This window comes from Ursus americanus, chromosome 31 (assembly GCF_024610735.1).
Source record: "Ursus americanus isolate L20-20 chromosome 31, mUrsAme1.1.p, whole genome shotgun sequence".
NCBI classification, from domain to species: domain Eukaryota; kingdom Metazoa; phylum Chordata; class Mammalia; order Carnivora; family Ursidae; genus Ursus; species Ursus americanus.
The window spans coordinates 27,363,076-27,390,752 of NC_142157.1; the positions used below are offsets into that span (position 1 = coordinate 27,363,076).

Sequence of the window (27,677 nt, forward strand, 5' to 3'; positions counted from 1 at the left end):
GTGGCCCTCGACAGGTAGCAAGAGGGGCTTTATCAGACCCCTGATCTGCCGGCACCTCGATGATGGACCTTCCAGTCAAAATTAGTGTTGCATGAGCTGCCCAGTCCGTGGGAAATTGCTCCAGCCTCCTGAACTGAGTGAGACACCGCGAGTGGCAGGAGGCTAGAAGAATAGCAGCTAACACAACCGATCACGGAGGCAGAGCTCAACAGCAGGCACACCCCAGCTGGAGCGTGGACGAGAGCCTGACACAGAGAAGATGCCGTGGCTGGAAGACTCGCAAAACAGGAAGCTCGTAAAAAATGACCTTTTCTGTAAACGGGGAGACAACTGTGAGGATGCAGGGATCCCCCAGCCATAATAAACAGTGACTGGCATAGAAGTGAGCATTTAACATTTGCTACGCCACGAAATAAAGAACTAAAACCATTAGACAGGGAAAAGGGAGAGGCCAGAGTGACAAATAACAGAAACAAAATAAATTACTACATAGGAAATACAGCCTAAAACAGGGTTTTCCTGGTGGCTCAGAGTTCTACTGCTCCATAATTAAAATTCCATAGAAACTATATCTTGCAAAGTTTCTGTAAACAATTGTTAATTTCATTCTCTGATGCAATTTATTAGATGTGAAAATGTTACTGTGGTAGATGCAGATCTTATCAAGTACTAAACACAAGTCAGTGTGTTTATGTAACAGAGAACCTATTTTATATCTTCTCCAAAACAGGGTCTCGGTCTTGGGAATGATTGTTCTGTATTCTCTCCATGTTGCCGGAAGCAATTCACACCAAGAACACAGGGAAGATGTGGCCAGATCCACGGATACGGCTCTTTCCTTCCGCCTTGCCCTGCCTGGCCTTGCACTTCCTCCTGTCCTACTTTCCCTTAGGATCACATGGTCCCGTTGTCAATGACACGAAAATTATACAATTTTTCTAAATTTGCCATGTTCCTGAGAGACACTGAAGTCTCTGAAGATGGGAAATCTTCCATTAAAAATCTGCAAGAGCCCAAATACATACTACCAACACATCCTGTCCTTCTCGATCCCTGGAATGTTTTTGAAATCCTTTCGGTGGACGTGACACAATCATATTAGCTTGAGGGAAGCGTAACAGAGAAAATACTACTTCCGTCCTCCCCGCCCTGGCCACTCAACATAGACTACAGGTCCCAAAGTCACCAGGAATTAAAAAACACATCTGCATATTTGAATTGCCTTGGGCCCATGGTCTCCTCCTTCAGGAGCCCTGGCATAAAAGTGTAAAATGTAATAGATATATAATTATTCCTCATTTTGTAATGAAACTAGCCTGAAAAACTGATACAGAAGTTCTCACTTCAATGACGGAAGTTATGAAGCACATTTAACATTTATCTTCCATTGAGTGGTTTTAAATAAAGCTTCAAAAATAAACTCGCGACTCAAAATGCTGTCTTCAAACTGTGCACTGCAAAGCTGACAAAGCTTAGGCAAGGAATATAACGTGCGTGTGCGCAAATGTGGAATAAAGTCGTGTCTCTCGGGGTGAATAATTAAGCCCACAGCTTAGGCCCTCAAGTTGTGTTTTGGGGACACTGGCAGCGCTCCCCGTGACTACAGAGCTCCCTGCACCCAGAGTCGGAACGCCAAGAGCTCAGGAAGGACGGCGTTAGCTCCGATGACATGCTTTTAGTCTTCGCGTCCCACATCCTGGCATATGGTAGGAGCTCCATGAGCATTTGCTCAGTTCATTTCAATACCCAAAATAGGAGTCTCGACTTTTCTTCCGTTTTCCTTTGATTTGATGTGCTCGCGCCCACTCTGCGCCATATGGAGCGGAAGGTGGTAGGTGCTGTGGTCAGAAAGCTTACTTCATCTTGGTTTCTGCACTGAGAGTCCTGCCGTCTAATGGGAGAGCCAGCTAGGACTCAAGATGCCGCAAGACCACGGTAAATGTCACAAATGAGCACCGTGGCTTACGTGTCCCTGCACACGCACGTGCTGAGGACACAGTAGCAGCAGAGGGGCACTCAGCTTGGGATGGGGGGGGGGTTTGGAATCAGAAGGTACTGCAGCTGGCTTCCTACAGATGGGCCTCCCCTCCCCTCCTCCAGTTTAAAGATTTTGTAAAGCCTTCCATTTTTAATTCCAAAATCACATTTAATAAGTGAGTTTCATTACTGCCAGAAATGTTTTAATAAAAATGAACCCAACCAGTATCATTTAAAATAATTATCATGATTTCAAGCTCATGTATGAGGTTCCAAATATTAAAATGGTTTCATGTAGGATATTTATACAAAGGTTATAGCCCATTTTAAGACCATAATCCTTAAGAAATACTGTTTTATCGCCCCTCCATCTGTAATTTATGTATGATACACAAATTTATAGGTGGAGTATGTACAGAATCAGCACTACAATGGATATTCTAAGTTTCACACCACAATTCATTTTTAGAGCTGTGTAGTGCATAATATTTGATTGATCACAGAAGTCCCGTCAGAATTCCTACTGTCCCTGCACCGTAACCACTACCCTCTTAATGCATTTCTGGTAGAAGAGTAATCATTTTCTAATCGGATTTTCTTCACACTTTGCCTAAGTCGACAGCCGCCCTGTATCAATAGCTTAATAAGCACTACAGTTAGAAAGACCGTTCCATTTCACACACCACATACCTCCACCAGCACGACCTGGTGATATAACAGGGCAAACCTCCTCTGATGCGTTCTTTTCTCTAAAATGTAGGTCAGAGGCTATGCAAGATGACTCCTCAAACAGAAGCCCGGACACGGGTGGGGAGGAGAGAAGGGAGCGGTCATTCCTCAAATGAGGCTGAAGCGTACCCCCCAGAAACCCGACCTGTGCTCATCCTTGTTGGTATGGCTTGGCCCTCCCAGGGGCAGCCACCTCCAGGGACAGAGGGACATAGCATTGCCCATCTATGCTGCGGCTCCTTGCCTAGGATTACTGTCAGAGATGGCAGATTTATCATTTAACGTGGCTACCCACCTGGCGGTGCTGGAGAGCATTTTTACACCATCCAATAAAAAGCACAAACTCAAATCATTTTGGTTTTGCCATAAGCCTAATAACGAGGGATCGAAACCTTTTTACTTGGCCACGCCCATTAATTCAACCTCTATCTTCATTCTTTCTTGCCCTCCACCTTTATGATTTTTCTTTTTAAACTAAAAAGTTCTAGGGCTGTGGACCAGAGCACATCGCAACATGAAAGCCAAGTATTACAGCAAATCCATTTCAAAGAGAAGACTAAAATGTCAGTAAGAAACGAAATAGCCCAAGCTGGGCTGGGAGGGAACTTCATGTTGTGAAACACGGAGTCTAATAAATAAAGGAAGAAACAACTCTTACTGTTCTTTCTGTAAATTACAAAACCCTTTGTGGGATTCATACGGCTCTTAATAAATTGTTGAAATGGGACCGTGGCCAACTCAAGAACACTCAGGAAGCACCCACAGTGGAGCAGACAGACTCCATCCCCCACCTCCCATGACTGACACCAAGCACAGGCTACCGAGGCAGAAACACAGCTCACCAAAAGACACCCACATAAAATTAACAGATCAAATGGTGAGATCCAGCTTTCCCCCCACCCCCTTCAGTCTAGGCAGTGTGGTTGAAGATACAAGCTTTCTAAGAAAGGAAGGCTGAGAATGACAGGTTGAGAGCCAAGGAGCAAGTGATGGCAAGAAGAACTGGGTGTAGGGAGTTGGGAGGTGAGAGACATGAAGAATCAGAAAAGTAAAAAGAACCACATGCCACAGAGATCGAGTAAGGAATTTTAAGACGACAGTCATTTTGACAAATATCTAGAAGATACGCAATGAGTACTCGGTGACATAAAAAACACCGAGCCATACTGATGCTTCCCCTCAGCCACCCGTGGGGAATGAAGTTCATTTTAAATCCCCAGAGAGGACGTGGGGTCAAACTAGCAAAGGAACAGACCCAAGGGTACCACCTTCCCATCAGGAATTGGTCTTAGGGGGCTAGAAGAGATTCGAGACACCACCAGATGGCAGCACAGAGCCAAGTACGAGTCCCATTTAGTCCTCTGGGACATAGAACAACACTGGATTACAGGAATGGCCAATATATCACTAGAATGTCTACTTTTATGTTTAATAAAAGATAAGATTAGAGAAATAAAAATCAGTCCCCACAGAAAGGTAAATATTGAGGCTGAAGAAGCCTCCTGTCATTGCACAGAACAGACCCTCAATTAGTAACTGTACCTTTGCTGTGTAAATGGCAGGGGAGAGTAATTAACAATTAATAGAAGCTGCCCTCAATTTAAAAGCTCGAAGGGAAGTAATTAAATTTAGTAGAAGCGGTAGCCTCTAAACAAAGATACATAACACAAATACAAAAGGAAACACAGATTTGAATAATAAATGCAAATTAGAAACAAGGTTGGACTACAGACTGAAAAGAAATGATTCTAAAATCCTAAGTCTCTCTGTTCAAGAGACTAGTTTATGAACCTGCTTTCATCTAGGCCAAGGTCTGATCTGAATCCCGGCTGATTTAAGTACAACCTTGCTTCCAGAGTATTTATGCACGCAGATCAGACAGCTTCCCGCGGTTTGAATTAGCCATACAAGTACCTTTCGTATCAATGCAGATACACTTGATATACACAGTGTCAACATTACTACCAGGCATGGAGATCGCAAACACTGCTCTGCTTGTTGGTCATGAAATGAAATTGCCAAGCAGAATCTGTGTAGCTCCAGAGGGTAAATTAATGCAGGCAACACGGTTATCAGCAGTCTTTAGCTTCCCTCTCCAAGCTTCTAACAGAAACAGGGAGCAGAAGCATTACATCTGGCTACAGCTGCACATTACATGGTCCATTGAGACTCAGATGCTGATGGCTGAACTGAATAACAAACAGCTGGGTATAAATGTAAAAATCAGGAAATCAATTTTAAACACACATATTTCAGAAATTCTCTAAAATCCCAGCACTGAATGAGAAAGAGCAATTAGCACCGAAGAGTGCCAAAGTATCCCAGAGATTAGAATTCAAAAATATACCTGGGTGCCCTGGTGTCATTATACCTTGGCTGGGCTCTCCTGTTACTCCTTCACAAAGGGCAGCGTGGGAACAGACCAAGCCCACTGCCCTCAGATCATTTTCTTGCCCTGGTCAGGCTCCAGCTGAAAGTCCGCAGAAGTAACTGAGCTTCTTAGCTGAGCTTTCAGGACGAGGTACCGTTGCCTCCTGAGTTTGACTGAATCGAAGGGAGAGGTGGCCCTGAGAAGGCTGGTGTCGGGGTCCCCCATCGCCAAACCCGAGTGCGGCAGCAAGGGTGTTTGGACAAGGCTGTAGCCAGGAATGTCTAGGACACCAGATTCAGGTCAGAAAGAAACCTAAGTTACTGAGATAACACATCCCAAAGTGCCCAGCAGGGAGCAGACACGGTAGGAACACAGAATAAGCTTTTGTTAAACTTGTTAAATTTTCTAGTTATGAGGATTTAGGTATGGAAATGGGTCAGAGAAAGAGAGGCTAGAAATCGCTTTTTTTCCCCTGAATGTTTAAAATAAGCATGGAAAACTCTTTTCATGGGAAGGTTTGGGTTAGTGCTATGTATAGACTTTTCAAAGCTGGCCAACACACTTGTACTGCATTTAAGAAAGCTAGTGATACGGGATCGGATGCAAGAATTTATCATTCGAACTCGGCCACTTTTTAGGCTGACAGAGGGATGCAACTGATGACAATGCCAGGAGAACTGGTATGAACTGGGAGTATCCCAGCTAACCAGGACACCTACTCCCTGTATATCTTGAGCACCAGGGGCATGAAAAGGAGCTTGTGGTCCTACTTGGAATGCCAAGTGAGTGGCTGCGATCCCATAGGCTTATTCTCACTCTCCGTGCCCACTTGTCCTCAAGAGTCCAGATCTAGTGTAAATTAAAGAGCATGTCTAAAAGAAGTTCAGGGAGCAAAAGGGCAGACTAGATGGAATCCCCATTTCTTTGCTTGCACAATTAATTCTGTGGATCACACCAGATCCAATCGGACCCAACAGAGCAGGGCACCACTATACCCTGGCAGCCGTTTTAGTTGAGAAAGAACTGCGATAGCAGGGGGTTTAATACTTAATGCTGATTTCCCCCCCCGTCTCTCAAACTACCTGGATTCTGCAATCCAAATGGCCAAGATCAAAGTCCTAACATACATGAACATTTCCACCAAGAAACTGGCTTCTCTACTGGGCTCTTAGTAATAACACATGAAATAGGATTTTGAAGAACTCTAGGAAGGATCCCGATAAAGGAAAAAAAAAAGTGATGAGGCAATATTGTGTTATTTATCTAATGTGACCTACAAGATGAAGAATGAAGGTCTTCAGAAAGATAGAAGAGTTACATTCTCATTTCCCAACAAGAAAATCCTTTATTAGCCCCAAACAACACAAAAGTACAGATCCTTCTTTTAAGCCACTGTTTCCCCAAAGAAACAAAGTCAACAGTGATGACTAAAGCTCAGAATAACCAAATGTTTCACTTAAAGTAGGAATTACTATTAACATTTTATAAAATTGTGTAACACCCAGAACAGGCAGCAAACACCGAGTACATTAGGAGACTTTAAATAGTTTGGCTGACGAGGATTAAGTTACAAATCTTGTTCACTGGGAGGCAGTTTAGAGTAAAAACAAACAACAGCAACAAAACCCACATAGATTTCAGTACAGAAAATGTTTAGGTGGTTTCCACATGACAACAAACTGATCGATTCTGCCAAATAACAGGTCGGCTGTGACTCATAAACCCTGAAGTCCTCAGCTGTCCAACTTAATTTTAACTATTCAATCTGGTTTAAACGGAAAAACGGCCATGTACTTTCTGACTTGTGTTGAATTTAACCACACCACTGCGGAATCAATTTGCTATTGTAGGGGCAAACAAGAAACCTCGAGAATCAGATAACTTTAAAAGCTAATTTACTTTGGTTCTGGGCTAATTACATTTCTTAAAGTAACTTTTGCTGATTGGCTAAGAATCCAAGCTATCAAAAGCCCAGGCACTTAGAGACATAAACGCATAACCTGTCAAAAAAGGGGCCCTGAACATAAGAGAAGGGTATTTGTGACTCACAGAGGGAACTTATGAAATACACAAATTGAGTTGCCCTCATTCATACCTTGCAACTGGGCAATTATATTATGGAGAGTGGCTATGTCTCAGAGTTTTCATGGCAGAGGCCTCAAAAGCTGCAGCAATCCATTTACATTTAAAAAAAATGCAATTAATAAAAACCCACAACACTTGATGTGTTGTATTAATCAGAAGGCATTTTACCTGGACACGAGTTATTTATTTAATTGCAATTCTATGAATGTTAAAAATACTGACCAGAGTTGGCTGTTTTAATGTTTATGTAAAGTGATCTGTCTAAACCCCAACATACCTTAGAGTTCATAATTTAGATTAGAAAGTGTAACCCAATATATATATTGGGGAACATCCAATTCACCAGGTGTACGCCAGGCCTAAACAGATTTCAACTGTGCACAATTTAATTATCACCTAATAAACACTTGTTTGACGACATGTCTGTCCTACCTGTCAAGGCTCCACAGAATCAGGACCAGTCTGTGGGTTCTTGGAACAACCTCAGTCAAGGGTTTGCTCCTATTTGGGGTTAAAGCATCGCCATGATTTTTCTTAGTTTCTTGAGAATTTGAGCTCTACTAGGGTCTGGAGAGAGAGAGTTGTGACATTCTGAACCATCACATAAATGACAAATACCTTAAAAATAGTAACAACAGGTAGACTAACAACATTAATTGTAACTTCTTCCTCCTGTTTGCTTTACCTCCAAAATCAAGGAACACTCTCCTATGTCATTGGTTCTCCGAGTGTTAAGATGGAAATAAACAATGAGTGAAATACTAAGGTATAATGTGTCAAGATTCTTTTTTTTTTTTTAATTCCAAGTGTAAGCTCTCACTAAAATTAGAAAGCGGATCTCATCTTGTGTCTAAAAAAGCGAAATTGGCCAGCATGTTTATAGTGCCCCATGGCCAGGCTCTCACACCAAAGAAGAGCCTACCTCACAGCTGTGTCCACACCGGAGTCTGTCTGTCTGTTTTAATCATGCCCTAGGTGGGAGGGGAGGCAGCGTAAAAACAAAGTGTCAGAGAGAGACAACAGTATCTGCCCCCGGAAGGTGACAGTGTCTGCTTCTCAACCAACTCTCTCAACTTGGCCCATCATGCTTGGTAAATCAAACTGTGGTTTCTCATTTTAAATCCTGGAAATAGAGGATTTGCGAGATGAGGTGCCACTGTGACTGAGCAAACCAAGTGCTAAAACGGTAATAGATTTTTTTTTTTTTCAATTATATGATCATCATTGGGAACCTAGCATTTTGACAGAGTGTTCAAACATCGGAGAATGGAGTTGGTATCATGTAGTTGAGAGCCATGGTATTGGGCCTTACAGTCTGATTTCTGAAAGCCTTATAATGAGGGTGGAGTGGGTATACATTCCATTCTTTGGCTGTATTTTTGTTCAACAAAGCCTGCAATTTTCAGTCACTTGAAAATGTAATTATAGATAATGTTTGCATCAGTAGCAAGAATACAATAAGCACACGGGGCATGAAAACTCCACTCAAATCACATCCTCTTAGGTTGCGACGCTTGTCTCCTGCCAAGAGTAAAGGCATTTCAACAAGCTAATACTCAATAGGAAATGGTTTGAGGGTTGGACCAACCCATGCATGGATTCTTCTCTAACTCATCCATTATCCCTTCCTTTACATCGGGTATCTAGCCATGAAAGAGAAATCTGTGATTTGCTGAAAACCCAGAATCCCATCCAATGTTTATGCACTTGAGCAAAAAGCTATGGGGAGGTCCCAAGTTTACAGACACTTGAAATGGACGGGATGCCATAGCCAAGGTGACACGAGTGTCAATCATCTAAGATCCTTTGGTCCAGAGACTCGCGTATGCTTTGCCTACTTATCTGGTCTGCTCACGAAGGAGGTGGTGAGACTGAAGGGAACAGGATACTGCAAAGAGTCACCGAGGGGGACCGTGGAGTCTGAATGTCACCTGAGAGCCTTTTTCTAATTCACAAGGTGGCCTGCTCTGGGCTCAAGGCGCCCCTGAGAAAGGCCAAGCGTTCATCTAAATCAGATGTAAAAATTAAGCTGGAAGTAAATGAGGGAGAAGGGCAGGTGCCTAGGGAAGCCCTCGCAAGAAACCTCTTCATGAAATATGTGGTTATAGCGAATGAAGAATAAGGATCCATCTTAACAGTCAATGTTAACGACTTCTTTATCTCTGTAGTAAGTGAAATCTGAGGCGTTAAGAGATCTTGACACCACTATGTCTCCCTTCCTACTGACATCGCTCACAACACTCTTGCCTTCTGGACTCAGAAATTGGTCTGGCTATGAAATAAAATCAAGAACAAGCAATTTATGTGAAAGAGCACATAAAAAGCAGATCATTATTAGGTCATAGCTAAGAAACTGTATTTCATACTCAGAATCCACATCACCAGCTGCCAACTCACCAACCTATCCAGAAATTCAATCTGCTTATGGTCATGGAAAGGTCTAAGAATCCCTAAAAAGATAAAAGCAGCCTCCTGGACCAGAATGTGAGGCGGCACACGAAAAGACCTCAGGCTTTGGAAATGGGCGCGTGGAAACAGATGCATTATTCCATCCTCTCAAACCTTTTCTTCTCATTTGCAAAATAGGAATGATACAACTTACCTTGCAAAATTTTTCTGAAGATCACTGATAATTTATATAAATTCCTTAGCCTAATGGCTGGCCCCTATTCTCAGCCAGTATCATAAAATCTTTCAGAAGGTGGACCCACAGGAAGGTGGCATCCTTTAAAGCATCAGTAATCAGGAGAAAAACAGTTAACAAGGAGTATTTAGTTGTCAAAGAATTATAGCTTTGTTGACACGAGAAAACTTTTTTTTTTTTTTTTTGGCTTCTGGGTAGACAACATTATTTTATTGAACAGACAACTAGAAATCAATTTGGATCAAAAATATCACGTTCTGAGTAGACCTGAAAAACAAGACACAGGGGCAAGGTAAAGGCACCACGTGGCTTCTGTGGCTGACAACAGTCCAATTTTGGTCACTTTTTATAACAACTGGACACAAACTCTTGGCCCGACTGAAAGACTGCCTATAAAGTTAGACTTCTTTGACACTGAGAAGATAGAATGTGCTGATTGCAAAGTACCAATCAATTTGCACAGGAACATTTGTCGTATCTGGACGGCGGGCCCCTTCTGCAAAGGCTTTGGCAGCTTTGGGCCACAGACCTAGTTCTCTTTTCACAACAAGCTCAGGGCCAGCCGTCATCTCCGACGGCGACAACGCTCCCACTGCCTGCTTCACCCTCACGCAATGCGCTCTGCTCCGCAAGGCCGGGCACGCCTAGCTTTGGTGGTTACACCAGCGGCCTGGAGATCCTCAGTCAACATCACTCTCTCAGCCAGAGCAGGTGTTGACTGCTCCCCTGGCCCATCCCTTGAGAACATCCTTCAACCAATGGCCTCAGGCTGTCGGCTTCTCAACTGAACGTGAACAGGTGTGATCTTAATCAAGTGACATAACAGTAGGAGCAAATCTTCACACTAGCTAAGGCAGCTCTGGTCTCTTCGGACTTCAAGGACCCTATCAGCGATGTTGGGAGAAGTAAGTGCCTGTTTATTAAAGCACAGACCTGAAGAACCATGATGCGCCCTATGGCTGGGCACCACCTGGATACACACCCTAGACCCGTTGTAGCACCTCATAAAAAAATCACTGATGCCTTCTCCAAGTCATTTCCCCCTTCGGAGACGCTCCTCCTCTCATCTCCAGGTATTCTGCGGCCTGAGCACCTAATGAGGGCCTTGGTGTCAGGGTCTACAACAGTCCTTCTCCATATTCGCATCACTGATTGTTTTCCCAATGGCTGAGTTTCTGCTAGGGTTGAGTCCCATTATTGGGAACCCGCCTGGGTATTGTGTGGCCCATTCTCTCCCCCATACGAAAATCAGAATCTAATTCAGCTGGCATAGAGATGGGCCTTTCAGAACACACATATGCGGATATTGGATGAAGATATTGCTTTTTGCTTCAGCCCAATCCCAGAACGGCAGGGCTGACCACAAGTTCACGGTTGGAAGATGAAGTGCATTCTCAATCATCATGCAGAGAAGGGAGAGAGAGAGAGAGAAAAAAAAAAATGAGTCTTTACGATGTTGTCCTGGGGACTGAGCATTTTCTGGAAGTTTATATGGGAGTAATACTGCTTTATGGGTCTTTGGCTAAGACTTTAAAGCACAAATGTTCTGAGGGAGAACACATTAACTGGTCAGCTGTAATGAGGTTTCACTGTACTGGACTCTCCTGGGAAATGGAGGTGGACTTGTGGTCAGTTTCAAGTACCACGAAGCTATAAAATATTTAGGTTATCATTCTCTTCCCAACGTCAGCCTCACAATAATTCTTTGGACAGGTAAGGAGTGTACCTTAATATCCTTATTTTCTAGATGAGGAATCTTGACAAGTCCCCTGAGACCAGAAGTGGGCATAAAACAAACCAGAGGACAAGCCCGGGGAATAGCTGAGACTGTTGAGTGAAGGGTGTTTCGTCTGGAAGAATGACCTCCAACCCGCGGCTGGAGACACCCTCCGGCCACGTCCCCAGTGATTTCAGCCGGCTCCACCCAAGCAGACCCTGATGCAGGGCCAGTGCCCCCGACGAGCAGAAACCACCGAAGGGGAAGTTATTCTCACTAAAAATGTAAACCCACACACAGCCAGGGGAATTAAAATGTTTCCTGGGTTCCTCCTTGGGGAAAAGTGAATTCTGTGGCCAGTGTTCACTTGACAAAGACAGAAGTTCTTTGCCTCAGTCTCCACTCCAACACAGGGCTTTGTAGGGGATCTCTCAGGACCACAAGGGACAAACTCCTGCTCAGACGTGCTCTAGTTAATGGAGGAAAGGAAGACATAAAGCAGGTGCTGGAAGCAACCCTTTGACGTCTAAGAGTAAAAGAAAAGGAAGAAAAAAAGACAAAGAGGGGGAAAAAGAGTCAGAAAACTACGGCTTTGTGTGAAAAGACAGAAGAATCCTGACAAGTAACATCATCACTCAAGACAAACATGACTTAATATTAAGAAACTGCTTTGGGATCTAGGCACCAGCAGTGGTGACCAGCATTCAGGCTTCTCGAGGACTGGTGGGTTGCCTTTCAGTCCTAACACCAAGGAGAGATGTCTGGGTGGACAACAGGAGTCACAAGGAAAGATGTCACCAGCGTGGACTGAAGGGAATAATTGCAGTTGGAGGCCTCCCGGTGACAATTTCGAGAAAGCAAACACAGCTGCAACAGAGCCAAATATAGCTGCCCAAGACAATGGCATCCATAAAGTTAATCATTCTGAAATATGCTCCCCTTCTGCTCAAGCAGAAAACTCAACACCCCTTCTCTAATGCAGGAAGGCAAAATACAGTTTTATGCACAGAAACACGCAGCTGATCCAGCAGCACGGACTATGAGTGATGGCCAAGGGGTTTCCACGCCGCCCTCCCCTCCAGGCTCCCCAGTCCAGGAGCCGTGTCGTGGACGGAGGTGGCCCCTTCTCTTCACAGGCAGGAAAGCTCTCCGGGAAGGGCTTCATGAAATAGGCTTAGGGAAGATGAAAATAAGAGAACAAAAAAGATATCCATCAGGAGAACCTGAGAAAGGCAGAAAGCAAACTCAGAAGTCGCTGTCCTGTTCGGGACCTAGAGGAAATCTGAGTGGGTGCGAAGAATCGGGAGTGAAGAGTTTAACAGAGCAACCCGACTCCATAAATACACATTAGTCCTCTCCCAGAGCCTACCTTCCTCATGCTTTTCCACGGCATCTTTGGCTTTATTATTCCCCTAAGGTTTTTCAAGGAACAAATGAAATGTCATGTTTCAACCTTTATTTGCTTCACCTGCGCGACACCCAACGTCTTACCCTGGAGACACAGGGAGAAAACAACCGGGTGGGGAACGAATCGTGCACGTTTAGGGTGGGTTTCCACCAGTCTGCTCCACCCCCCTCACAGGTCCCTACATCTCCCGTAATGTTAGCCTTTTTAAGATGCTCCGTTCATGTGCTGAACTCTCATTAGGCACGATGAAAATTTCAAGGACTCTTTGCAACAGGGACAGCAAGCCATGGGATAATGATCCGCATCACCGAAGAGGGAGGTTGGCAATGGCCAAGAGGCACAAGGGGAAGACGGTGGTCTGGCCAGCACCAGCTATGTCTACCCAAGAAAACAGCCACTTAGGATCAACGGTCTAGGTTGCTCTGTGAAGAGCCTTCCTTCCTACTCCATAAAAAGATCCTGAGGAGAGCAACATCTCAATTGCAACTGAGAAACAGAAGGGGCCCCCAGGTCCTGGGACTTTGCAGCAAGGATGGAAAGGGTCACCCAACTCTCAGCTGTTCACCTAGTAACCTAGTAAGGTGGGACAGCACTATCAGGGGGGACTTCTTTCCTCACCTTTAATAGAAGCTACCCTGAGGTGCTGGGACAGAGTCAGAACATCAGCCCGAGACCTATTTCTAGCAGGATCACCGATTTGAATACACCTTTGGTCAAGATGCTGAACCTTTCTAAATCTTAAAATTTTCAGTTATGAAGATAATAATCTGTAAACACAGGCGTGTTTACATAGGTTACAACCTGTTACATGTTACAACATATCTAACAATTTCATAACTTGTATAGCCAAAGATCATTAAGGGGAAGGTATTTTAAGAAAGCAAAGAATTATGCCCAATAAGATCATTTCTAATGTATATATACTCTCACACATATATACGTGCATATATGCGTATACGTGCACAGACACACACACAGACACACACACACACACGTTTTACGCCTGCTGACCACAGCCAGGTGAAGAGCACTGTTCTGCTCCTTTAACTTATGAAAGAACCAGGTGATTTTATTTTTGGCAGATAAATGTGGTACAACTCTCCTGCGACAGGGGGAGACCAGGAGAAACAAAGACATAATTTATGGGAAAGGATATAATATGCCACCTTAAAACTTAGTGAGCCCAAGTCAAACCATCAACTCTCTTTACAAAAAAGCATGAAAGTTAAGCATTTCAGCATAAAAATCACAGAACTTTAGATCCTAGTAGGAAAGCTGAAGAACTAAGTCACTCTCTCATGGCACTCAAAACACAAAAATTGTTTTTAAGCCGTCCAGAAGTTATGCCAAAATGTCAAATCAATCAGCTGAAATTAACTGCATTCTAAGGAGTGAGTCACCACCATCGTCTGTGTGACGGGGGGATCTTCAGGCCCTACTGGAGCCTATAAATGTCAGACAAAGCAGCTGATGGGCTGGGGGAATTTGATGTCCGTGGTTATGACAGAGGCCTAAGCACTCTTACTGAGGAGATAAACCACTCTGACTTCCTTAATTATTAAGACCTTAAAAAAAAAAAAAAAACCAAACTTAAAATCAAAACATCCCATAACCCCATTTTGAAGGTGACGCGACTATTAAAGGAATCTCATGACCCGGTCATCTATCTGCAGGACTGATTCTTACCATTCTGCTGACCAACAGGGAGCACAGATCATTTAAACTGAGACCTCCTCAGAATAGATTTATTTAAAATCTGACCTTAAGTTAAAGGCCATAGGAGTCTGGTAGAGAAGTTTGGAATAATAAACCAAAATGATATTTTAGTCTAAATACAGCCTAAACTTAATTTACATAAATCTTCAGGAGGAAAAAAAAAATGGGTCTAATAATTTCCTGGCAAGTTGGCTCTGAGGCATTCATTCAAATGGAGTAATTAAAATTTAACCAAAAACGGAATTTGTACTCATCTGTCACTTCGAGAGCCGTAGGATTACATATTTATTAGCATTCCATTTTTAAGCATCAGCTGATTTTAAAGTATCACTCTCAGTATCTGAACATAATACACAATCTGCAGTTCATAAAAGAGACCGTTCACGGAACTCCGGGTGTAGTTCTGTGACCGTGGAAATCTCAAACACGCTCACCAGGCACCTCGACCACGTCACCGGAATTGTATTTCTATAAAACCAGTTGGAGTAATCACTTTCTGTCGTGATTTAGAACAAACGGGAAGGGTGAAGCAGTTCAAAATCTCCCTGTTTCCCCCTTTCTTTTCAAAGTCCTTTTTAGGAGGAGTCGAGAGCTCACAGTAAATGAAAAAGAAATCCCCAGGAGGAGAAGGAGGTTTCCATCCCTTCACATCTCCATGCAGAGCATGAGACGACTGGACGGCACAATTAAACAGTGATGATGCTAAAGGGGAATAATTATTTTACAATTACCTGAGAGCATTGCATTTACGGCGCTAATTAGTTTTTGTTTCCCACAAAGGTTTTTCCAGGAATGTGCAGCTCCATTTCTCTTAGCTTTCGCAAGAGCTCTCTCTCAAGGAAAAATAAAAATATGTTTTCTGCACTGCTACCCAAAGTGGCACACCGGTGACGCTGGCCCCGTCGTATTACCGGTCCCTTCCTGAGAGTGGAAACAGACACGGGGGCATGGAAACTGATCGATGCTAATGAACTGGAAACCATTAATTCTTTGCAGACCCTCCCTTTCCGTGGTGCTGTAGGACACATGTCTCAAGGACAAATAGCTGACTCTTTGTAGTGTCCTAATCTGCAAACTAAAAGCAAAAACGTGAGCCTCCCCTGAAAAAAACACAACTCTCTGGAGTGACTACTCTTAAATTGGAAATAAAGACTTCTCAAGTTTGGATGAAGTTCAGCACAGGAAGCGCAACACATCGGTGGCTTATGAATTTGGCTCCTTGAAACATGTTGAAAATATCCGGTTTTCTGGTGGAATGCCAATCAGATAAAGGATGCTTACAGTATTGTTCAACAGTTGCGAGGTGGGTTTTAAAATGTGCTATTATGACATCAGTGACTGTGCAGAAGTCTACAGGTAGGCCTCAACAAATAAGCACTAGCCTGCAGGCCGGCACAACAGCTAGAGATCACGTCGTGTGCTGGCTGCAGGACGATCAAGTTTATCAGACGATTCTGCACGCCAACATAGCACCTGTCATTAGTGAGAATCAGCATTTCATCCGCAAGCAACAAAACCACAAGGAAGGGGTGAGGAGAAATGAACAGTGTGCAAATTTATGTAAAAAAAAAAAAAAAGGTGGGGGGAGATTTCAGTCTTTTATCAGAGGCCAAATATACTGTTGTTACAGCTGTTGGGGGGAGGGGAGGGGAGAACCGCTCTGAGGTGGAAAACATTCTAAATGATCCCATGAATTCTTAATTACTAGGTTCCTATATGAAAAATCTTATCTCCTTTTGTATCTTGTCTTGCAGGGTTCTTGTTGCCCCCAGTTCACGGCATCTCATCACAGATGCTAGAATAATCTCAATCCGGCAAATTACTATTCAACAGCAATACTTAACATAATGCCTCTGACCCAGATCAAAGATAACAGTAGTGTTCCAAAACGCCAATACAGGGTGAGTTTTTGGTTTCAGGAAGCAGCTGATACTAAAATACATATTGCTTACTGAGAAATGCCACCTGAAAGCATACTTTTAAATTTTTCCTTAAACCCACATACATAACTCTTCTTTTAGAGCCTTCTGTCTTTAATTCCTCACACAATCATCAAGGAATCAGGTGATAAGTCTCAGTTATCGCTGTAGCTTATTATTGACATTTTCCAAATATACATCAAATGCCATGGGGCGGGGGGGAGAAGAGACCCTAATGCTTTTGACCTTCATCTTGCTGGTACCTTGTAAACCAGAAAATATTTTTAATTAAAACATATTCTCTTTAATTGATATATGGAATAAAGAGTGTGAGTCTGAATCAAATTAGGAAGTCAATCCTGAACAAGTGATAAGTATTTCCTATAATGCTCAACCATTCTCGTGCGGCACAATTTTGATTTCCTGATAAAAATCTATGTCGAATATTTAATTCACAGTTCTCTCTTCTCTTCCCAACAACATGTGAACTGGCATTTATATAACATACACACACAAGCCAACCACAGCTTTGCTGTTTACTGCCTCTGAGGCATGGGCAAGCAGAGAACCTCCTTAAGCATGACCTGTAAAATGGGTACGACATGCCCCCTGCAGATCTACCGTCAAGGTTAGAGACAGGTAAACCAAGCGCCTTGGCACACAGTAGGTGCTCAATTAATGACTCATGTTATTGTCAATTAAGGAGGGAAAGGGAAAAAGTAATAATTGCCTTGCCTCCCAGAATTGGTCACATTGCCTCAACAATAGTTTCTTAATCTATAAAACAAGGAGGTTTGACCAGATGGTCTCTAAAGCCCCTTTCAACTTGAACAATGAAAGTCCCTAGAACCACCTTTCAGTTTAACAGGACACTGATAGACATTTTTCCAGTTATCTTAACTTGGGAGGACTTAATAAACAAAATGGTGAATTCACCAAGTTGATGAATTTACACTCAGGATAACTTTTCTCATTTCCAACAATGTTACTGAAGATGAAAAAAAAAAGATTTCATGTTAATTTATTGCTAGCTTCTTGGTGTCTTATTCTAACATCATAGATAAGAATAATTTTAAATCTGCATTTGTAGATTTTTTTTTGCCACCTGCAATTTCTCCGGCCACTATTTCTTAGATTTCTCTGTTTAAGAATTCAAAAACATCCAAAAACCCCAAATACCTACATGATCATTAAAAAGCGTAAACAAAGGAAACCGTCATCCCCACCCCCACCCCCAACTACCCCAGTTTAAAATAACATTTTTGAAATCAGTTCCTATTTCTGTTTTCACTAGGCTTTGCTGCAAACGATATTCTATAGCAACACAAAGACAACAAAACATTAGTAGTTACAATTATTTAAAAGGTCTATTTCCATTTACAGTTTCGACCCTGAATGCTTAAAAAACCAAGACTTTGAAGCATGTGTCTTAACCATTCAGACCCACTGCAGAGCCTTAAATGATCTGGGCTCTTTAAACACTGGATGGCTCGTGGGGCCGTCAAGCATAATAATTCATCTCAAAAGCTATTTGTTCATCTGCCTTGAGGACTCAAACGTATTACATCTTGGAAACTTATGTAATATATTCTTGTGGGAGAACGCCATTGAAAATATGTCCTACTGCTTTAGAAAAATCAACACCAGAAAAGCCCCTATGCTTTATTTAAGTTCCTTTTAGGAATAGGCCAACATCTAGCCGACTGCAATTTAGTCCAAATGGCAATATACCATATGTGACAACCAGTCCCCAAAACAATAAATCTACACAGCTATCTTCCCAACTGCATGCATATGGCAACAAGATACACAGCTAGGTGGATTTCAAACATTTTCAGCTTGTCCTATGCCCTCCCACACACCTCTGTTCCCCAAAGATAGTCTCCAATGTGAGTTATACGAACTCTTTCGGAAAACATGCTACAGTACTCTCAGGGATAAGAAGACAGAATAGTTATCTTGGAAATAAATATTTACGAATCCTCTGTTTTTCTTTTTTTAAAAAAAGTTCAATTAAGCAATAGTTGACACCGCTGAAAACAACGGGAGTTTGATTCCAAAAGACATCCTTTGGAAATAACTAGCATCTGGAAGAGAAGTAGGGTAGAAGTTACATTAGGGTTTGTATAGGAGACTCCGCGGCTGAGATACAAAGGCTCTATTCAGAGCAAACAGTCTGAAAAAGCCACATTCATCCACCAAATGAAAAGGATGAATTAAACTTTCATAATTCATAATTTAACTGACAAGAGCATCTTTCGGAGACCATTAACATATTAAATTCACAGAGATTCATTAGATACATTATGGTCACCTAAGTAGCAGGTGACATAAATTCGCAATCATGATCAAGCCAATTCTTTTTCCCCACACTCTAGAGAGCAGAAAACACAAAACTCTGAATAGCAAACGTGCAAACAAGTATTACATATCCATACAGATATATATGCATATATTTTAAGGAGGACAGGACAGAGATCTTGTAAAGCAAGTATCATGGGAACGTTACTAATCAAGATAAATTTCCCAGAGAAAACTGCCAAAAGGAAATTCAATATTTTAATTTACATTATCTGATTATCTTAGTTGGGACAATGAACCTGATCGTATGTACAAGCAAGTTAACATTCTTCATATCGACTGGAAGGACAATTGCACTTAACAGATTCTATCACCCCCTCCCCCCCATTTTTTTTTTTTTTTAATCCTAGGAGCTCAAATAATTGGCCGCTCCGGAGTTTCTCAAAAATCTCTCAAACTCATAACATTTAACATGCCAGAAAATGAACCTAGCACCGTAGGGGAAAGTTAGTTGCCAGAGAAATGGATCATAAAGCTCTGAACGGCCTACAAATTGCAAAGGGTACAGTAAGGTGCCAGAATGAATATGGATGTGAAATCGTATAGTGGGTAGAAGAGGAAACATTTTATATGTACTCTCACCAAGGATAACAGTCCTTTTTTTCCCACTAGATTAACTGCAGCCCAGATTCACTAGCAGATGTCTTGCCTGGTAAGAGAGAATTTTATACATTCCAAGTCTAAAATGGACACAGACCTTTCAGACCGTCTCTGGCAATCCCTTTAGGTTTCTTTTTCATAACACGACTGAATACGAGTGGATGTTATTGACTCCATAGCGCCTGAGCTGATAAGAGAAACTTTCCCGTCAAGACTAATGAGCCAGATAAAAATTAGATATACTTTCCTCAGAAATCCCAGCTCTTTACTTCTCCCAATAAACTCTCCACCCTAGTTTGACGACATGTAAAACCACCAGAATCACATTAATTATTAAATTATAGACCGCATATCAGACAAACCACCATGATTACGTAAAAATTACCTCTAATTTCTGCAACAGAGTACACCGGGCTATTTTAATGCTTTATAATTATCCACCCCCTCCCCCCTCTTTTTTTTTTTTTTTTCCCTCTTCTCTGCTTCCACTCTCCCACCACCGTAAAGGAATCTTCGCAAATGTAAGTCAAAGGAGCGGGTAATTTGGTAAGAAGGGATCCCTAAATGGGCCACGAGAGCTCCATCAGACCCGCATTTCAAATGACACGAGCGGGCACGCGCACACCCCGCCCCGGGACGCCGCGCCCCGCTCGCCGGTCCCCGCCGGCCGGACCCCCGGACCCCGCGTCAGGCTCGCCGGTCCTCACCTGGTCCCCCGCTCGCCGGTCCCCACTCGCCGGTCCCCGCCTGGCACCCACGCCCAGCCTGCCGGTCCCCGCCCCGACCCCGGTCCCCACCCCGACCCCAATCCCCGCACCGCTCGGCACGTCCGGACACTCGCCCGGCTCCCCGCGCCCAGCGCCGCCTCCGAAACCCAGGGGAGGCGGCCGATCCCGAGCCGCCGCCGCGTTCGCGGGGCGGAGGAGCGCCGCCCGCCCGCTCTCGCCCTCCTCGGGGCTCCGGGAAGGAGAGCTGGGGGCAGCCGCCCGGCCCAGGGCGTGGGGAGAGCTGCCACGCGTGCCCCGGGGGCTCACACTCACATTCTGTCGGGAACTAGCAGGCGGCCCTCGACCATCATGTCCGGGAGGAAATCCAGCTTGAAGGCAGAAGTCATGTTCTCGGCGCGCGCTCTGCGCTCGGGCGGCGGGGGGCGGCTGTGCGCGCGTCCGAGCGGCCGCGGGCGGCGCGAGACGGGCAGGGACAGGTGCGCGCGGCCTCCCGGCGGCGGCCGCCAGAGCCGGCACTTGTCACATTCTCTCCCCTCCCGCTCTCCGCCAATCCCCTCCGAAATCCAGCGCCCCGGCGACGGTCTGCAGAGCGCCAGGTGCGGCGAGCGGAGGCGGAGCTCTGCGCCCGCCGCGCCGCCGCTTAACCCCTGCGGGCCCGCCCGCCCGGCCCCCGGAGGGAGGGACCCGCCCGAGGCCGGCGGCTGGGGAAGCTGAGCTCACCAGCTTTAAAAATAGCCAGACTTTCCTAGGGTCCCCAGCCTCCAGAAACGCAAACTAGTTCACCACGTTGACTCGGTCCAGTTCCACTCAATTCCCTATTTCCACGGCGCCTGGCACGAGGCCCGAATAACCAATGTAGTAGATTTAGTGCCACTGTATTGCCAAAGCCTAGTTCACATGCCGGGCAAAACCAACTCCCAAGCCGAAGAGAAACGGCACCCTCACGAGTGTTTGCTGCAACGCTCTTCTGTGCGATCTGCTCACCAGGGTATGAACTAACAATAATAACTGATAGAGCATTCGCGGGTTAGCCCAAGTAAATATCAGATAAATGGCCCGAGTGACATTTAGGGACTTATCTCAATGCTTTAAGGACAAAGAGGACTCAATCTCCACACAATTACATTTCCTTTGTATCCTCTCGAAAACGCAGAAGTTCGGATAAGGGGTTGAAAATGTGAATCGCAGTAATCACGTTTTCTTTTAAGAAGAAATCAAATCTGTCATTTTCCAGTATTTAATAAAACGACCAAAAACCAACGGTGACTTTATTGAAAAGCTGTGATATCTATAACGTAGTCGACAAGAAGCTTAAACACCCGTTTAAGATTTGTGACTATTTACTAATAGGGCTTGAGAAAAATGGCGAAAATCTCACAAATGAATAGAAAAGCAGGGAGTTTAATTTTCCCAAGTGATTTCCAAAATTCTTGAAAGGTAAGTAAATGGTGACATTCTCATTCACTGTTGTCATTGTTTTGTTGTTCGGTTATTAAGATGAAACCAAACTTTCCACAATGTCACAAGTACATAAAACTTCTATCTCATGTGCTAAACCAGCATCATTAGTTGCATACCAGAAGTTTACAGTTTGCCTCTTTTCAGTAATCACTTTTAGTTTGTAATGACATCACACCTGGCGAGGTAGTCAGGTTGCCAGGGGGTTAAACAAGTAAGTCACGTGAGTAGTCAAATACATCAGGTGTGAGATGTATCAGACACCATAATATGGAGAAGAGATCTTTTCTCACCAACTTCTTGTGTGATGTGAGAACTGACCATCTTTTGAGATTATGAAGGAAAATAAGTATTTATATACCAATTTTAAATCCAGGCTTGATGGATTGAGCCCTATGAAGTAACAGGCCTGGAGTATTCAATTAAGTCCATATGTACTTAATGGACTTGATTTCCGTCTTCAGGTGAACAATATATCTGGCTTTGACCACGATAGTTCTAATTCCAAGACCAATGTAGGGCTAGGACTAACCTTCAGTTGAAAATATTGCCCTTCTGAGGAACAAGGTCTAGGTTCACAAGGAATTGAAAAACAGATGCAATCAAATGAATTCTTAGATTCAACATACCCAAACTTTTCCTGATAGTACTACTAATTTCCATTTATTCCCTATCCCTGCTACTACAGGCTGCCTTTGAAATTATAAGAATTTTGTTGGTCTTTCAATAATCTTAATAAAGTAATTAACTGGATAAATGAGACCAACCTTGTCAGTTCTTGGTTTTCATATATTATTTATATAAATCCCAAATGTATATAATGAGCTGACTGTATAACATTTATTTTAAGAATGAACAGAACTGTCCTCCAGAGCAGAAGCAAAACACAACCGCATTAATCAAAGAGAGAAGTATTTCCAAATCGGCTGTGGAATAAAGCTACATATCTCCATTCTATAAGGTAGAAAAAGCTTCATTAAAATGTACACTTCTGAAATATTTATTTTCTCTTTAATTGCATGTGAATTAGTTGGGAGAAGCTGTAGGGAAGCCCTCTTACTGACTTAAGCCTTCTCAGCAGTTTGTTAAATTCTAGCCTCAAATCCCTTGAGGCAATAGTGGATTCAAAGCAGCTTTTAATCATACTATAAGGAGGGTGAAGTAGTATGTAAGTAGGCCATAGAGAAAGAAGTACAAGTGCATAGGTTATTGCCTTATTTAACAACTACAGCGTACCCGAGTTTTCAAAGCACATTTGCTTTTGCCATTTAAAGTTAGAAGCAAAAGCAGGGTCAAATACAAAAAGAAAACTCACTCTTACATGGGATACCCTGACGATCTGAACCAAGGAAGGGCTATGGAGTGTAGCTGAGTTTAAATAGTTTGGCTGCCAAATGCATCAATAATACAGTGATTGTACAAGTACTTGATGTAGGTGCCAAAGAGAAACAAAATACACACACACACACACACACACACACACACCCCATAGGGTGTTGTTTCCATGATCATAGCACATGCGCAATAGCCCTCTTAAAAAATACCAATTTCAAAAGCTCTCCAGTCTAAAAACGAAAACAAAACAAAAACACCCAACCAAATACCACCTGATGAAAAGCGTAAATTTCTTGTTTCACTGCTTTGGCAGAAGGAAAAAAACGAAATCTAAAAACAACTCAATGGGGCCCCTTTTTTAATTTTCATGCAGTAATGAGCCATCAGGTATCATGTTTTGGCAGTTGGTGTTACTTGGCAGACAGCTCCACTGGGCCGCTGTTGAACATCGGGTTCAATGGAGCTATTTCATAGCCAAGGATCTTATCAACGGCACTGAAACGGGATGAGGCCGTCAGCGGGGCCCCTCTCGTGGACTTGACCTGGTTGGTGACACCACTGTGTGCCGCCATCACTGGGGACGGTTCTGTTGGGAACAATGAAGACTCCTCATAGTTTTTGCTTCATTGTAGAAAAACCTTAAGCTCTTCCCTAGGCCCATCCCCCTACCTTCCCTAATTGTCTTTTTTTTTTTTAATCAACTTGCTATTCATTTCCCAAACAAAAGGCAATTCAAGAATTGGAAGCACTTCAAGGGAAAGTTTCTGAATGACCTCATTTTATAGGAGGCCTTCCAAGGCAATGGGGTGCACTGTGCTGTTTCAGCAAGCTGCTCCCCCCCCGCCATGCCTCATCTCAAACTGAGTTTTCTCCAATGGTCATTGTTTGAGCACTGAATTATCACTGGCATTAAAAATAACAACAACAAAAAACCCAACCCACAAAACTCTCAATAGAAACAGCGTGCTAATAAAATGCATTTGTCCACAGAGTATACACTGAGAGAACCAGAAGAATCCTATCCCTGTCACCCCACTCAATCAATGAACCAGAATACAGTTCCTTGATTATGGAGCTTTCAACATTTTTGCACAAAGTTTATAACCATAACTAAGAGACGGGTGCTTGATATATGGTGATTAGTGTTTATATGCAAACATTTTTTCCCCTACAGACAACCTTGTATATTTAATGACAAGTTTCCATTTTTTAAGTGTTCCTGTACACAGCGTCACACATTGCAATCTCTTAAGACTACCAGCTAGGTTATCACAGCTGTATCAGTACTGTTCCATCAACTCAAAAAGCCTCCTTCACAAAAGGGTCTTTCCCCCACCCCTCACTTCTGGCTCACCATTACAAACTGGAGTCCAAAACATCTTTCCCCTATCACATTTTCAAATTCAAATTTTATTAACATAGCTGTTTTGGCTTAAAAAAAAAAAGAAAGAAAGAAAGAAAGAAAGAAAAGCCTAATGTGCTCAGAGCCATTTGGAGCAAGAAATACAGGCCCTATAAGGGGATTTCCCATCATTTCTAGCCAATAAATCTGAAATCCACATGAATTTTAAGTACCTGAGAGAGTATCTGACTTTGTGGCCATGTGTTTGTTCTTGGCTTACTCCAGTTTCATTAGCAACTTGCAAAAATAAACAATGGTGTTTTTTATGTGCTTAAAAAAACCCAAACAGATCCTTAAGTGATACATTTAAATATATCTTTTCTTCATCCCATAAAGGTATCCCTTAAAAAATACTTATATTGCCAATTATAAATTTAAAACGATCACTTCATTATTCACCACCACCCCCCACACACACACCCCTATTTTCAATCGAAAGCTTCTGGAATGCTGACTTTGTCACATTCCTAAAATGACTTAAGTAAAATTAAATGCCAATAAAGATGAAGTAGTTATTAAAGTCTTATTTTACATTTTTACGGGAATTTTAAGTAGTCACTCTCCCTTGAGAACAGCTGCTACTGGCTTTTTGCAATCTTGTGTTTTTCTGAATCTGTTTTTAATAGAGCAAAACTACATAATGGTGAATTTATCTTCCTTCTGAAGAGGCCCTCAAAATGAAGAGGGTTCTTTGTATACATACCTTCGTGCTCCGAAATGAGAGGCCCCTCTAGAGTTTCCAGAAGCTTCCATTCCAAGGGGATGAAAGGCTAACACTGTGGGTCTGTCAGACCCAGAGACCAACCAGCTCATCACTTCCCTCTCTAACTTGCCCTTCCCTTTGCCTTTCTCCATGACACTGCTGCTGCCTTCTTTTTGTTCCCCCTCTTAGACTTCTCTCTCAGATGGCAGCCAGGCAATGCCAGAAGCTTCCCCCTACAGCTGCGCGTCTGAGGCAGGTGACTACCAAAGTGAAGACAGTTGTGGCTGGTTGCTTATCTGCACAAGAAATCAAGTTTGCCTCGCCTTGACCAAAGCTCGTTTCTGAACTGGGAACAGCTGTCTCTGGAGTGAGCCATGGGATTCCTTTCCAGACATTACCAGAGGGTGGGAGGGGGAGGATGCAAGTCTGTGTCCCATGAAGTGAGGACACAGGAGATGAGCATGGGGAAGAATGGAGAAACAGTAGGCAGAAGAAAAAGGTCTAGTGTGGTGCTTTGCCCACAAAGGCATGCAGTGAAAACCTCTGAAGGAACGTTCCATTGGCCTCTCGAAGATCCCGAGATGGGTCAAACTGCACCAGGTGCCCTTATCTGGTGCCAGCCTGGCGGCAGGAACCACATTGATACCTGTCCGAATGAGGCGTTTAATTCTCTGGCAATCTGCCCTCCAACACCCCCCTCCCAACCCCCGCAAAAGGTTTTCCCCGATTGGCCACAAGTTCTCATCTTACTGTCACGTGTTGCGCCATTAAAAAAGAAGAAACTTCTGCTTGATGAAATGCAACAGCTGAACAGCAACAGCTGCGTGGGTACAGCAGTGGGGCAGACATGAGGTCCAGAGAGAGAGAGACAGAGCAGCAACGGGTGGGGGGGAGGAAAGGAAACGAGGGAACGGGAGTCTCAAGCCTTGGGGTGGGGCTGATCTGAGAGATCTTGGCGACAATCAAAATCTCAACTTGAGAGGCAATTTCAGGAGGTATGACAGCCCCATTTGCCTAAATGTCTCTCTCTTTTTTCCTAAACAAATACATCTTGAAGAAGAGTGAAGATTAAGAGAGCAAAATCTTGGGTTTCTGTAAAAAACAAACACATGAATCCACTTTACCCACAATGATGACGGATTGCCTTCAAAGAGCGTTGGTTACCAGGATCAGAAGCCGCCTGATAGAGTGCGTGCAGGCCAGACTCTTTAAGGCAAATGCTACTTTTCAACTAAGAGAAAAAGATGAGAAGATTTAAGAACCAAACCTGTTTGATTCTGCATTTGATTCTGTGAAAGAGTTGATTGACGCTGGGAACATGTCATTTAATTTACTGATTCATCAGCTAGACCTTTGTCATATGTGTGGCCATCATTTCCTCGTAGGGATGAATGGCTGAAAAATCAAAATCTGCCGTGATCCTCAAACAAGAGGTGCAATGTGTTAACCTAATTATTACTACAGCAATTATATAACAAAGCTATTAAAATGACATGTAGGTTGAAAATACATTAAGGTTTTGAGTACAGGAAATTTATTTTTTCCCTATAATATGGTTCAAATCTCTAGCCATTTTTAGCTTATGATAGAGGTTTTTGAAAATCCCAAATGACTTTTTATTTAAATTTGCTTTTGATTCTAATTCCCCTGAAGTACATTAGGGGCAAAAAACAATTTTTTTCTTCTGCTTAAAAGAACTACCTAAAATCTTCATGGAAACGTGGTGTAGCTATCTTCCCAAGCTAAGTGGAATGTGTTCTATCTTATCTCCGCTGCTGAGTATAAACTATCATGTTACCCCATAATTCAGTCCCCATACTCCTTGGAGGCTAGTAGGTACGTCTGCACTATTTCATAGGAATATGGCAAAGGTAGGGAGCAGGAGAGGTGTGAAAGACTTTGGGTCTGGGAAAGAAAGGAGGGGAAGCTAAGGATTTTGTTCTGCTTTGTTTTCATAACAGGGAACCTGCTTTCTCTTCCTCACTCACCCACCCTTCAGGCCAGTTCAACTCCCAGTCCTCTGCATCACACCCTGATACCTTTCTACTTGCTCTTCTCTCTCTGTTTCATGACTGTGGCGAGTTTCTGGATGGCTGAGACTATGCCTCATCTCGAGCACAATATATATAGATAGATTATATCTATATCTATATCTATATCTATATATCTATATCTATATCTATATCTATATCTATATCTATATCTATATCTATATCTATATCTATATCTATGCCTTGATTGGTTATGATTGCAATAGGACATCTTTTGGCCCCTCTTACAGACAAAAAGTTACATTTCGACTTCATAATGCTTTAAAATTCTTTTTCCTGCCAACACCTATTCCCATTGCACAGCTTAAAGCCTGAGAAAAGTGAGGCAAAGGATGCTGTAATTGCAAGACCTCATGAACTAGAAGGCAGACGAGTGAGGATGTAAGGGGAGTCGTTAGAAGCCAGAAGCAAACACAACTGCGATTTTTCCTTCCATATTCATTATCTTTCTTTTCTTACAGTACCGCTTTTTC

At 43.1% G+C, this 27,677-nt stretch overlaps 1 protein-coding gene across 10 annotated transcripts in view; it reads right to left on the reverse strand.

Moving 5' to 3' along the window:
• The window catches only part of CELF2 (CUGBP Elav-like family member 2), a 505,360-nt gene that overhangs the window by 275,304 nt on the left and 202,379 nt on the right, over positions 1-27,677 (reverse strand). For 2 of the 10 annotated variants that reach the window (XM_087857728.1, XM_087857726.1), the window contains exon 1: positions 20,568-20,843. The exons of 6 other annotated variants lie outside the window; for them this stretch is intronic. In XM_087857728.1, coding sequence (XP_087713854.1) covers positions 20,568-20,641 — 74 coding nt within the window. In that variant the 5' untranslated portion in view covers positions 20,642-20,843. Of the gene's footprint in view, positions 1-20,567; positions 20,844-27,677 lie in introns of those variants that run through there. 2 more of the 10 variants (XM_087857731.1, XM_087857730.1) reach the window with 1 other exon arrangement.